Below are 14,623 nucleotides of genomic sequence, written 5' to 3'. Positions count from 1 at the left end.
TGCTACTGGATTTGGCGCCAGATTAATACTTAACTTCAAGGCAAATAATGACGAAATTACACGTATGTGAAATTTAATTAAAGAAAGAAAAGGAATGATTGGATGGCAACAACTTTAATTAATTAATTAATACTAAACCACTAGTTGAGTTCGCTAATTGCTGCTGGATTTATCCTCGACTTAAAGTCCTGATTAATTCCAATATATCTCCTAATATTTCGCAGCAACTAATTCTGTTGAGTGTGTTTGCGATTTTCCCGCTTTGATTTTGATTTTGATTTGCTGCTGCTCTATTTAAACTCCTCCAATCCTTCCCTTCAATTTCCACTCCAACTAGATCCATCGAAACCAAACATCTCCTCGATCTCCAGTTTCCACTACTTTAGTATTTCTAATATCGTCAAACTCATAATGGCTGTCGCAGTTGTCAACAACGATATGCTAATTTCCTCTTCCGCCGCCAGCACCAGCAGAATCGAGGTCCGCTCCGTGTGGGCTCATAACCTCGACAGTTCGCCCTTATCCGCTCCGCCGTCCCGTTCCACCCCTTCGTCGCATTGGACACAGAGTATCCTGGCGTCGTCGTCGCTTCCAAAAATCCCTACTGCACCCTCACACTCCCCCAGCGCTACGAATTGATCCGCGCCAACGTCGAGGCCCTCCGCATCGTCCAGGTCGGTCTCACCCTCTCCGACGCCGCCGGCAACCTCCCATGTGCCATCTACAGCGACGGCACTTGTGTGCGTTACGTGTGGGAATTTAATTTCCGCGACTTCGACATCAGCCGCGACCGTTACGCCCCTTCCTCCGTCGAGCTGCTGAAGGCTAATGGCATCGACTTCCAAAAGAATCAAATATGGGGCATCGACTCTTGCAGATTCGCCCAGCACTTGGCCACCTCCGGCTTGCTTTCCTTTGGCCATTTTTCTCCCGTCTCCTGGGTTACCTTCCAAGGCGCCTATGACTTTGCCTTCCTAGTCAAGATGCTGACATGCGACTGCAAATTACCAAAGACCGTTCGTGAGTTCTTGCACCTCGTTCACTTCTTTTTCGGCAAAAGGGTGTTCGATGTAAAGCACCTTAGCAAGCATTGTCCTGGGCTTTACGGAGGATTGGAGCGGGTGGCCTCTACCGTCCGAGTTGAGCGAGCAGTGGGCTCTCGACATCAGTCCGGCTCCGATAGCTTATTAACATGGCAGGTGTTCTACCAAATCGCTTCTCGTGTGAATCCACAACTCATCGATCGTCCAGAACACATGGGAACTCTCTTTGACCTCCAACTGCAATAGTACATATAGTCATTAATCCAACTAGTGGTGACTTTTGGGTTCTGCAATAGAGTTTATGATTTATCACTGTTGATAGTGGTTCAGCATTAGATTAATTTGTCCAAAAGATTAATTGTCCATTGCTTCATCGTATCTTTTTGTAAAGTACAAATTACATGTTGTCGCATCGTCATATATGCAAACAAATTGTCAAAATTAATTCTTAATTTGGATCATGAGTAGTACTTGTTGTTTTGCTTTGCCTTAAATATAATCATCCCCTAGTGTAGTCTTCTGGATCATACTCTGTTCAAATTATGAACGATACTCAAATACATGCTACACTGCATGATTGATCTTTTGGAAGGCTTGTAATGTGCATAGTATAAATAAGCTTGTAAGGCTTATAATCATCCCCTAGGCTTGTTCAGATTTAACCACATGACCTTAACCACGTGTGTATAAATACATCATTACATCATGTATACATGTAAATGCATAAGGGTGAGTGACATGCAACCCATCCAAGAAGAATACATCTTACATGAGAGTGAACGATCAGCAATCCACTCATAACGAAATACATCGTATGTATACACCTATACATACATATATAAGGTGAACGATCATTAATCCATCCAAAAGAAATGTATCATATATACAAGGGGTGAACAGCGAAATACATTATGTGTATGCACATATACAAACAAATATATAAAGTGAACGACCGACAATCCACCCAAGAAATGCCTCACATAAACACAGGGAGAACGACCCATAATCTAACTCGTGAGGGAAAATCACCTTAATTTAGTTGAAGCCATGAATGCCCAAAAAGACTCAAAAGTCACATTTAAAGCACAGAACCAATGCTCTATATTTATATAGAGCTAATTTCATTATTCATCTAGCATAAATAATTTATCTCTTTAGAACCAAAGCTCTACAAAATAAAGGTTACACTTGTTTCTTTATTTATTCGTGGATTAGAATTTTCAGGCTGTTTTAGGTTCCTCTTCCTCTTGATTAGTTGAACTTGGTTGAGTAATAGTTATGATATTATTTTCATCAAAAGTTACATTGATGGTTTCTTCAATTTTCAAAGTGCTCTTGTTATAAACCCTATAGGTTCTACTTGTAGATGAATAACTAAGAAAAATTTCTTGTTGAGTCCTTGAAGTGAATTTCCCTAGGTAATCTTTATGGTTTAAAATATGCACATTATATCCAAATACTTTAAAATATTTTATGTTAGGAATTTTATTAAAATAAATTTCATAAGATATTTTATTTTGACTTTTGTTAATTATAATTCTATTTTGGACATAATAAGTTGTATTAATAACTTCAACCCAAAAATATTTAGGTAAGTTATATTCATTTAATATTATTCTTGCAGCTTCCTGTAAGGTTCTATTTTTGTGTTCTACTAGGTCATTTTTTTTATAGTGTTTTTGGGCATGAAAATTTATGATAATAACCATTTTCTAAGCAAAAGTTAGTAAAATATTGATTTTTCAATTTCCCTCCATTATCACTTCTAATTTTATTAATTTTAATTTCTTTTTCATTTTCTATTTGTTTGCAGAAATTTCTAAATGTCTCAAAAGTTTCAGTTTTATTAGATAAGAATTTAAGCCAAGTGTATTTTGAGTAGTCATCTATAATTACTAAGCAGTATAAGCTTCCATTTAGTGATTTTATACCATGAGAGTCAAATAAATCTAAATGTAAGAGTTCAAATATTTTATTAGTTAATTTATGAGTTGATTTAATTTGTTTTTCTTGTTGACAAGAATTACCAAACTTATTTTTAGGATTTTCTAATTTTGGTAGACCCTTAACTAATCCATTGTAACACCCCACCCTCCTCACTACTGGACTGTGAGGGCGGAGCGCTACTGGACTATTAACTATACTTTAACTAAAATTGCATACATATCGATAGTAATTCCTAAAACTCTCGGAGAACTCAAAACAAACAATTAACTAGCAGCGAAAGACTAATGACTCATCTAATATATTCTTCTCAACTCTTTGTTAATAAATTCTTATGCTAAATCCCAAGGCTTCTATAGTCCGAGCATCGCACATCCATCCGCACCTCCTTGTCGCCTTTCTTTGCTATAACTTTTCCTTTTATTTATCTACAGTAAGAGGAAATGCAACTATAAGCAAAATTGCTTAGTAAACGCTATTTAACTCACAAAACTCGAATATGCATGTGAATAAAAGAAAATCTAAAACTGAATGCTTTAAAGGAAATATAACACATGCTCATCTAATAGCAAAAGAAACAAGACATGCTGAAATGCTAAACATTTAAAGCTTATTTCACTTGTTCAAAACTTATACTTTTATACTTCATAATAATAAGTTTAACTGAACGGATACATAAGTTGAGCTAAACTGATGCTAGGCTAATGCTGAATCTGAACTGTATTCACGTAACTGATTTGTGAAGTTTTGAAAACTATTTTCATAATAGATAAAAATAATAATCAAACTGCTGATGGGTCCGGCAACTGTACTTGCTATGCGCGCATCCCTAACTAGACCCGAGGTAGCTAGTCCTGAATCTAGTAGGGTTTACTAGGTTATCTAAACCTAGGGACGACTATGGGAGCCCAACCCAAGGACAACTGAGAGTCCAGCACAGTGCCACTGATAAAAGTAAAATACTGATTTATAAGCTGATTTATCTTAATTAATTCTTCTTTAAATGCCTTATCATTTTAACGAGCACCTTGTGTGCCAAAATCCCTAAAGTCTTGACTTTGGGATCTACTTAAGGCCTTGGCCTTTTTTTTTCTTTTCTTTATCTTTCTTATACTTGTTAATACCTCTAATAAAAGAATGCTTCTTTAAAAACTGAAATGTTTAAACAAATTCTAACTTTGAAATGCATAAACAAAAATCTGCATACTATACTAATCAAAAATCTGCATACTATGCTAATCAAAATTCTGCATACTATAGTAATCAAGATTCTACATTCTATGCTACACTATTTCTGCATACTATGCAAACATAAATTCTGCACTATAATACTTAACCAAATTGCACTATAATCTTTTTTTTAAAACTGCACTATAAGTTCCACCAAAATTCTACACTACAAGTTCCACCAAAAATCTGCATTATAAATTCCACCAAAAATCTGTACTACAAGTTCCACCAAAAATCTGCAGTATAAACTTAATTAAAATCTGCACTATAAGCTTAATTAAAATCTGCACTATAAGTTTACATAAAAATCTGCACTATAAGCTTAATTAAAATCTGCACTATAGGCTTAATTAAAATCTGCACTATAAATTCCACCAAAAATCTGCACTACAAGTTTCACAAAAAATCTGTACTATAAACTTAATTAAAATCTGCACTATAAATTCCACCAAAAATCTGCACTACAAGTTTCACAAAAAATCTGTACTATAAACTTAATTAAAATCTGCACTATAAACTTAATTAAAATCTACACTATAAGCTTAATTAAAATCTGCACTATAGGCTTAATTAAAATCTGCACTATAAGGGGGTGTTTGGTTGATGGGTTTGGGAATGAGGGAATGAAATGATAGTAAAAGATAGTATTTGAATTGTGGGTTTGAGAATGATTACCAGATTTATGGGAATCAACCAAACCCATATAACTTGATGGGTTTCATTTCCATTCCTATTCCCATTCCACCCTACTATCAAACTCATACCCATAGTCATTCCCATCATTTAACCAAACGCCCCCTAAATTCCACCAAAAATCTGCACTATAAACTTAATTAAAATTTGCACTATAAGCTTAATTAAAATCTGCACTATAAATTCCACCAAAAATCTGCACTACAAGTTCCACGAAAAATCTGCACTATAAACTTAATTAAAATCTGCACTATAAGCTTACATAAAAATCTACACTATAAGCTTAATTAAAACCTACATTATAGTCTTAATTAAAATCTGCACTATATGCCTAATTAAAATCTGCACTATAAGCTTAATTAAAATCTGCATAAAAATCCGAATTTCTAATTACAAGGAAAAACAAATCTTGGATCTACTCTAAATTCCCAAGCAATCACAATCCTTTACAGCATATTCCGAAAACTAAAAGAAACACTAAATCAAAGCTCGAAACTACCCTTACCGCAGGTGAGTAGCACTTACCTTGCTTCTTGGACTCACAACCGAACAAGAAGGGCTTCTAGGACCTTGGCCGGCCGCCGGAGACGATGCCCTAACTCCCTTTTTTTCTGCCCGAGCTCCGCCGTCGCATGCAGAAGAGAAGGAGAGAATGGTTTAGGTCACCGGAAAACAGAACATCAACTTATCCCTTTTTATAACTCAATATTTCTGTTAACTTCTTAAATAAATTTTTCTATCTTTTCTAAATAGAACCGCCCGCTTGGGCACTTGGTCAACCGGATCCGCTTAAAGTTCGGGTCGGGTTGGAGGTTGCGGGTTCGAATCTCGGCTGCATCCCTTTTATTCCTATTTATTTTCTGTTTTCCTATTAACTATTACTTAAATAAATTTCATTCCCATTTTTAATCGGCAACGCTCGCTGGCACACTTAGTCAACCGCGGTTTGCTAAATCTTGACCGGGTCAGAGGTTGCGGGCTCGATTCCTCAGCCGCCCCTTTTATTTCTATTTATTTTCTGTTTCCTATTAACTATCACTTAAATATATTTCATTCCCCTTTTAATTGGCAACAATCGTTGGGACACTTGGTAAGTTGTGTTTTGCTTAAGGCTTGGCTCGTGGGTTCAAATCTCGGCTGCAACTATTTTCTTCTTATTATTTCCTGTTATTAACTTCTACTACTTAAATACATTTCATGCTTTAATTAATTAGCAATGCCTGCTTGGGCTTTTGGTCAGTTGGATTGATGGCTCGAACGGAGGTCTCTGGTTCAAATCTCAGTTTAGATATTATTTTTGTCGAAACTTCTTTCATTTAGTAAAAATACCAAACGACCTCCAAAAATTGCGTAAAAATACTCTAAAAATGTCTAAAAATCTCTAGAATTTTTCTAAAGTATTTCTAAATATTTTTACGTACTATTAGGACTCATAATGAGGAATTTTGGGTCATAAATTATATTCATTTAACATTATTTTTGCAGCTTCCTGTAAGGTTCTATTTTTGCGTTCTACTAGGTCATTTTTTTTATGGAGTTTTTGAGCATGAAAATTTATGATGATAACCATTTTCTAAGCAAAAGTTAGTAAAATATTGATTTTTCAATTTCCCTCCATTATCACTTCTAATTTTATTAATTTTAATTTCTTTTTCGTTTTCTATTTGTTTGCAGAAATTTCTAAATGTCTCAAAAGTTTCAGTTTTATTATATAAGAATTTAACCCGTGTATTTTGAGTAGTCATCTATAATTACTAAGCAGTATAAGCTTCCATTTAGTGATTTTATACCATGAGAGTCAAATAAATCTAAATGTAAGAGTTCAAGTATTTTATTAGTTAATTTATGAGTTGATTTAATTTGTTTTTCTTGTTGACAAGAATTACAAAACTTATTTTCAGGATTTTCTAATTTTGGTAGACCCTTAACTAATCCATTTTTGTTTATTTTTAGTAAATTCCTAATATGGGTGTGAGCTAATCTCTTATGCCACAACCATGTATCTTCATGATGTATTAAAAAACACTTGGATAATGCTTTAGGTAGATTAATTGAATATATATTTTTATCTCTAAATCCTATTAGCAATATATTAGTTGAATCATTGTAACTTATTAGGCATTCAGAAGAAAGAAATTTGACTGTAAATCCTGAATCACATAATTGACTTATACTAAGCAATTATAATGAAAGTGTTCAACAAGTAAAATCTTTTTAATTGATATATTAGATTGTAATTGAATTTCACCTGTACGAATTACCTTTAGTTTACTATTATTTCCAAAGACAACTGATCCTAGGTTTTTGAACTTGATATTGGTAAGTTTGTGCTGATCCCCAGTCATATGTCTAGAGCAGCCGCTAGGCCCGGACCTTTAATGTAAATTATGAGGCAAGTGCCTCGGGCCCACAAATTTTAGGGGCATTAAAATTTTAAAAATAATATATATATATATATGAGTTGTGATATGCTGCGCGACGTTACTGTGCGCGTCGCGCAGCATATCAACTTTCTCTTTTTTTTTTATTATTTTATTTTAAAGATTTTAATTTCTTTATATAAAACTTAATACATAATAGATATATCCCCTAAACACATTACAATACTCCGTAAATACTTAAATTTATTTTATTTTTAATTTTTCTTTTAACTAAATACCATAATCCAATTGGAAGGCTAAATCCTATAAGTAAAATTTTAAAAAAGAAAATTAGTTTAAAAATTATAACCCAATTAGGAAGCAACTCTAGAAAATAAATCTTAAAATATATTTTTTAATTCAAAATAAACAAAGAAACTTTGAATTAAAAAAAATCAATACTTCCTTATATAAATTCCTAATATATTAATATATCCCCTCAACATATTACAATACTATGTAAATACTTAAATTTATTTCATTTTTAAATTTTCTTTTAACTAAATATTATAATCCAATTGAGAAACCTGAACCCTAAAGGTAAAATTTTAAAAAAGAAAATTAGCTTAAAAATTATCACCAAATTAGGAAACTTGAACTCTACAAAATAAAATTTTTAAAAATATATTTTAATTATTTTTTAATTCAGAATTAAAAAAAAAAAAAATTAATGAACTCTGATTTACTGTGCAATGTGCACAGTCGCAACTGTGCGCATCATGCAGTAGATTATATACATATATACTGTTTTATTTATTTATTTTTTTTCTTGCCCTAAATGCTCTTGCTTATCCTCTCCGTATACCACATCCTATTCGCCCCTCTACAACGGCAGAAGTGTTGCAAGTCGCCTCCGTTGTTTCGCCATCAGCTCTACCTCTACGGCTCTGCATCACTATTGTTGCTCCCATCGGCGAATCAACGACTGCTGATTCATGCACCTTCTTGCGCTCACCTTGACTGCTTGGCCTCCCCCTCCCCCATTGTTGTAGTTTGGAAGATGAATTTTATATTTTGGTTGGATCATTTTGACTTTATTAATATTTGCTTATGACATATTATTTTTGATGATATATATTTGTTACCTTTTATTTCTAGAATTAAAAATGTTGTTATATTTACATTGATTGAAAAATATATGAATGTTAAACTTTGAGGGCATCATTTTTTGTGCTCGCCTGAGGCCCCAAAATCACAGGTCCGACATTGGTAGCTGCTGTCCAAGATCTATTTATCTGGAGCTTTGGATTCCTACACAAAACGTAGGATTCAAACCAAAGTTTGGTTAGAGGATGAATTTAATTAAGTGGATAAATTTTTAGAATTTTTGTTATATTGTTGATTTAGTTGTATTAATATAATACTTGGGTTGAATTAGTTTAATTAAGTTTGAATATTATTTTGTGTTTAAAATAATTCTAAAAGAATTTTAATTAAGTTTTTTTAAAAATTTAATTAAGTTCTAATTAAGTAATGTTAATTAAGTTTTAATTAAGATTTAAAATTGTTTTATAATAATATTAAATTTTAGAATTAAACATTTAAATAAGATTTAAGATAATTTTAATTAAGTTTTAAAAATTAAATTAGTTAAGTTTTCAAACAATTTTAGTTTGAAAAATAAGTTATTTAAATTTGAAATTAAGTTTAAAATAATTTTTAAATTTTAAATTAAATTTAAAATAAATTTTAATCAAAATAATTATTATTATTTTAAATAAGTTTAAATAATTTTTAATTTTTAATTAAGTTTAAAATAATTTTTATTTTTAAATTTTAAATTTTAAATTTTTAATTAAGTTTAAAATACTTTTTTTTTTAATTTTTAATTAATCTTAAAATAATTTTTAATTTTTTAATTAAGTTTAAAATCATTTTTAATTTTTAATTAAGTTTAAAATAATTTTTAATTTTTTAATTTAGTTTTTAATAATTTTTAATTTTGTTTTTAATTAAGTTTAAAATAATTTAGTGATTGCCCAACAAAAGCACTCGATGAGTGCGGACCTTGGAGTAGGAGTCGACTAAAACTCCGAACCAAATAAAAATAATTTGTGTTAGCATTATCATTCGTATTTCCGCTACGTACTTAATTCAAATTTTTAAATCGCTATTCCCCCCTCCCTGTCTGGCGAGCTCTACGATCTAACATAAATGAACCAATTCACTCATGAACTATTCGAAATTTGATTTGATAAAAGCTCATTTGAGCTCATTTAATGATGCTTGTTAAGATAAACAAACCAAGCTCAAGCTTTACAATATTCCGCTCGCTAGCTTGTGAACATATTCGTTAGTAAGCTCATGAATCAACTTTTAAATGGAAAAATAATAATTTTGTTATTGAATTTATAAATTTTATACTCTATTTATGAAAAATATAGATAAATATATTAAATTTATTTATTAGAATTAAATTGTAAATTTTAATAAAAATATTATAATTTCCTCTAAATATATAATTTAGTTTTTTTTAGTAAATATTTAAATTTATAATTTATATTTATTAAGTTCGTTTAGACTCAAATAAACTCGTGAGCCACGAATATATTTATTAAATAAAGCTCGAGCTTGGCTTGATTATAAATGAGTCAAACTCAAACATTCAAGAGTTCAACTCGATTCGGCTCGACTCGATTACACTCCTAATTACTTGCTTTACTTAGTCGTGGGAATGTTCAATCTACACCTAGATCTTATCAAATTTCAACAATTTTATGCCATGACACTCATCAAAATAATAAATATTAAGTCTAACTTAAATGTTTTGATAATATTTTTTTTTTGTCAAGTTTGTCAAAACTATATATTAATGTCTCAAGTTTACCCTATGGACAATCTCCTCCGTACTCAAACCTCCTAGCTAGGCTACTATTGCAGTTTAGAAATAAAATCATAAGTTTAGTTTAATAATTAAAGAGAATTAAAAAAAAAAGTGTGATTCGGTGGCAACAACCCTTGTAATTAATTAATACTAAACCCCTACTTGGGCTCGCTAATTGCTACTGGATTTGGCGCCAGATTCATACTTGACTTCAAGGCAAATAATGACGAAATTACACGCACGTGAAATTTAATTAAAGAAAGAAAAGGAATGATTGTATGGCAACAACTTTAATTAATTAATTAATACTAAACCGCTAGTTGAGTTCGCTAATTGCTGCTGGATTTATCCTTGACTTAAAGTCCTGATTAATTCCATATATATCTCCTAATATTTCGCAGCAACTAATTCTGTTGAGTGTGTTTGCGATTTTCCCGCTTTGATTTTGATTTGCTGCTACTCTATTTAAACTCCTCCGATCCTTCCCTTCAGTTTCCACTCCAACTCGATCGATCGAAACCTAACATCTCCTCGATCTCCAGCTTCCAGTACTTTAGTATTTCTAATATCATCAAACTCATAATGGCTGTCGCAGTTGTCAACAACGATATGCCAATTTCCTCTTCCGCCGCCAGCACCAGCAGAATCGAGGTTCGCTCCGTGTGGGCTCATAACCTCGACGAGGAGTTCGCCCTTATCCGCTCCGCCGTCCCGTTCCACCCCTTCGTCGCATTGGACACCGAGTATCCTGGCGTCGTCGTCGCTTCCAAAAATCCCTACTGCACCCTCACCCTCCCCCAGCGCTACGAATTGATCCGCGCCAACGTCGAGGCCCTCCGCATCGTCCAGGTCGGTCTCACCCTCTCCGACGTCGCCGGCAACCTCCCATGTGCCATCTACAGCGACGGCACTTGTGTGCGTTACGTGTGGGAATTTAATTTCCGTGACTTCGACATCAACCGCGACCGTTACGCCCCTTCCTCCGTCGAGCTGCTGAAGGCTAATGGCATCGACTTCCAAAAGAATCAAATATGGGGCATCGACTCTTGCAGATTCGCCCAGCACTTGGCCACCTCCGGCTTGCTTTCCTTTGGCCATTTTTCTCCCGTCTCCTGGGTTACCTTCCAAGGCGCCTATGACTTTGCCTTCCTAGTCAAGATGCTGACATGCGACTGCAAATTACCAAAGACCGTTCGTGAGTTCTTGCACCTCGTTCACTTCTTTTTCGGCAAAAGGGTGTTCGATGTAAAGCACCTTAGCAAGCATTGTCCTGGGCTTTACGGAGGATTGGAGCGGGTGGCCTCTACCGTCCGAGTTGAGCGAGCAGTGGGCTCTCGACATCAGTCCGGCTCCGATAGCTTATTAACATGGCAGGTGTTCTACCAAATCGCTTCTCGTGTGAATCCACAACTCATCGATCGTCCAGAACACATGGGAACTCTCTTTGACCTCCAACTGCAATAGTACATATAGTCATTAATCCAACTAGTGGTGACTTTTGGGTTCTGCAATAGAGTTTATGATTTATCACTGTTGATAGTGGTTCAGCATTAGATTAATTTGTCCAAAAGATTAATTGTCCATTGCTTCATCGTATCTTTTTGTAAAGTACAAATTACATGTTGTCTCATCGTCATATATGCAAACAAATTGTCAAAATTAATTCTTAATTTGGATCATGAGTAGTACTTGTTGTTTTGCTTTGCCTTAAATATAATCATCCCCTAGTGTAGTCTTCTGGATCATACTCTGTTCAAATTATGAACGATACTCAAATACATGCTACACTGCATGATTGATCTTTTGGAAGGCTTGTAATGTGCATAGTATAAATAAGCTTGTAAGGCTTATAATCATCCCCTAGGCTTGTTCAGATTTAACCACATGACCTTAACCACGTGTGTATAAATACATCATTACATCATGTATACATGTAAATGCATAAGGGTGAGTGACATGCAACCCATCCAAGAAGAATACATCTTACATGAGAGTGAACGATCAGCAATCCACTCATAACGAAATACATCGTATGTATACACCTATACATACACATATAAGATGAACGATCATTAATCCATCCAAAAGAAATGTATCATATATACAAGGGGTGAACAACGAAATACATTATGTGTATGCACATATACAAACAAATATATAAAGTGAACGACCGACAATCCACCCAAGAAATACCTCACATAAACACAGGGAGAACGACCCATAATCTAACTCGTGAGGGAAAATCACCTTAATTTAGTTGAAGCCATGAATGCCCAAAAAGACTCAAAAGTCACATTTAAAGCACAGAACCAATGCTCTATATTTATATAGAGCTAATTTCATTATTCATCTAGCATAAATAATTTATCTCTTTAGAACCAAAGCTCTACAAAATAAAGGTTACACTTGTTTCTTTATTTATTTACTTGAGAAGTTATTGTTAGGACCGAGTGAACTTAGATATATCCATAATAGTATGATGTTATTCACTTTGAGTTTAAGTCCTCATAGTTTTATTTTTTGAGTTTACCCAAAAGGGCTCATATCAATGAAAATATCCTTCCCTTATAAGCTTATGATATTTTCCATGTGTTTTCAATATGGAGTTTTATTTACAACCTTGTAACCCCAATTAACCACCCCCCCTCCAAACAAAGGACCACAAGGTCCCCCTCAAGCGGAAAGTCTATCCATTTGACATTCAATCCTCGACCCACCAAGTCTTCTTACCTTTTGGTCGAATTGATCTACTAGGTCTTCCTACCTCTTGGTCCATCTAACCTACTAGGATTTCAATGCCTCTCAATCCAAGTGACTTTCTAAGTCTTCCTTGCCTAGCCTCAACTATGACTTTTTTGCTTGGTTGTTAACTAGGACTTCTTGCCTAGTGTACGATCCTTTTGATTCAGACATGAAACCCCCTACTTTCTTTGTTCGGGGTCAATATTCTACTTACATGACTCAATTAGATCATAACCCTTGTGAACAGTCGACGGTTAGACCTTCTGGATGTTTGAACTCTAATACCAATTGTTAGAACCAAAATAATTTAGATATCTCCACAATAGTATAGTATTATCTACTTTGATCTAAACCCTCATGATTTTATTTTTACGTTTTACCCAAACGATCCTATACCAATGAAGATATCTTTCCCTTATATGTCATGATTTTTTCTATATATTTTCAATGTAGAACTTTATTTACAACATTGCAACACAAACAGTTGTATACTTTTTACAAGCACTGAGTTGAAGCTCAAGACTACAAATAATTATGCAACTCCTTTAGAGGGCAGAACCAAAGCTATAAATTTCAGATAATCACACAACTATTTTAGAGGGTGGAACCGAAGCTCTAAATTACAAATAATCACATAACTCTTTTAGAGGGCGGAGTTGAATCTCTAAACTACAAATAATCACGCAACTCTTTCAAAAGGAGGAACCGAAGCTTTAAATTACAAATTAAATAATCGTGCAAGTCTTTCAGAGGATGGAGCTGAAGCTCTAAACTACAAATAATCATGCAACTCTTTCATAGGAAGGAGACAAGCTCAAAATTAATTATAATTAATAATGCAGCTCTTTTAGAGGGAGGAGCTAAAGCTCTAAATTATAAGTGGTTACACAACTCTTTTAGAGGGCGAGCTAAAATCCAAAACTACAAATAATCACATAACTCTTAGAGAGCAGAGCCAAAGTTTTATAATGTAAGTGCTACATTTATTAATTTGACAATTAATATCAATGATAATGAGTCTCTTTCAAAACTTAAAGTCCAAAACTCTAAATATAACGGTTGCATTTATTATTTTGTTAATTAATATCGGTGCTAGTGTACTCCTACAACACAGAGTTGAATTGTTGATATAATTAGTTTCTTAATTCAATAGTTACAAAATTAATTAGATACTCTAATTTATTATAGATCTCATATAAGAATAGACAAAATAGGATTTAAGAATAAAAGGACAAGCAACATTGATGTGAAGCCGCAAGCGTACAACTACATCGTTAAGTAATAAAAAGATATCGATCTACAAGGACTGTTGATTAAACACTAGTTGGTTTTACATGGTGAATTATTTAGATAATTGGAAGGTTGGTTGCAAACTTGAGAACTAAGGTTGAGAGAGAGAGAGAGAGAGAGAGATATCAAGGGAGAAGAGTTGGTTGGGAGAATTATTTTAGAATTTCAATTTCACTATGATGCTTAATGTCACTATGAATTATTTATTTACCTAACTCCATGCTTATACTCATGTAGTGATTCTAATTAAAATCTGGCACATAGGTCGCACTGCAGATGTAATGAAGTAACTCTAGAAAGCCTGATTAAAGGGATACCCTAGGGCCCCTATGTTGGATCGCGACGGCCGACTAGAAGGGGGGTTGAATAGCCTGAAAATAAAAAACACAACCTTTCTCGAACTTTTTTAAAATAACACTTGCATAAATTAAGAAATC

General features: G+C 33.6%; 2 protein-coding genes across 2 annotated transcripts; both read left to right on the top strand.

Moving 5' to 3' along the window:
• The first annotated feature begins 411 nt into the window (after positions 1-411).
• On the top strand, positions 412-1,289 carry LOC122010853 (probable CCR4-associated factor 1 homolog 11). The gene is made up of 2 exons (XM_042567324.1): positions 412-423; positions 513-1,289. Exons 1-2 carry the CDS (start codon positions 412-414, stop codon positions 1,287-1,289), a joined length of 789 nt encoding a protein of 262 aa, XP_042423258.1.
• Positions 1,290-10,736: 9,447 nt separating this feature from the next.
• On the top strand, positions 10,737-11,618 carry LOC122010852 (probable CCR4-associated factor 1 homolog 11). Its single transcript, XM_042567323.1, has one exon. It carries the CDS (start codon positions 10,737-10,739, stop codon positions 11,616-11,618), a length of 882 nt encoding a protein of 293 aa, XP_042423257.1.
• Positions 11,619-14,623: the final 3,005 nt, after the last annotated feature.

Source organism: Zingiber officinale, chromosome 8A (assembly GCF_018446385.1).
Source record: "Zingiber officinale cultivar Zhangliang chromosome 8A, Zo_v1.1, whole genome shotgun sequence".
NCBI classification, from domain to species: Eukaryota; Viridiplantae; Streptophyta; class Magnoliopsida; order Zingiberales; family Zingiberaceae; genus Zingiber; species Zingiber officinale.
Note: the sequence above shows the minus strand (reverse complement) of the source record. Positions and strands in the feature narration are given on the sequence as shown.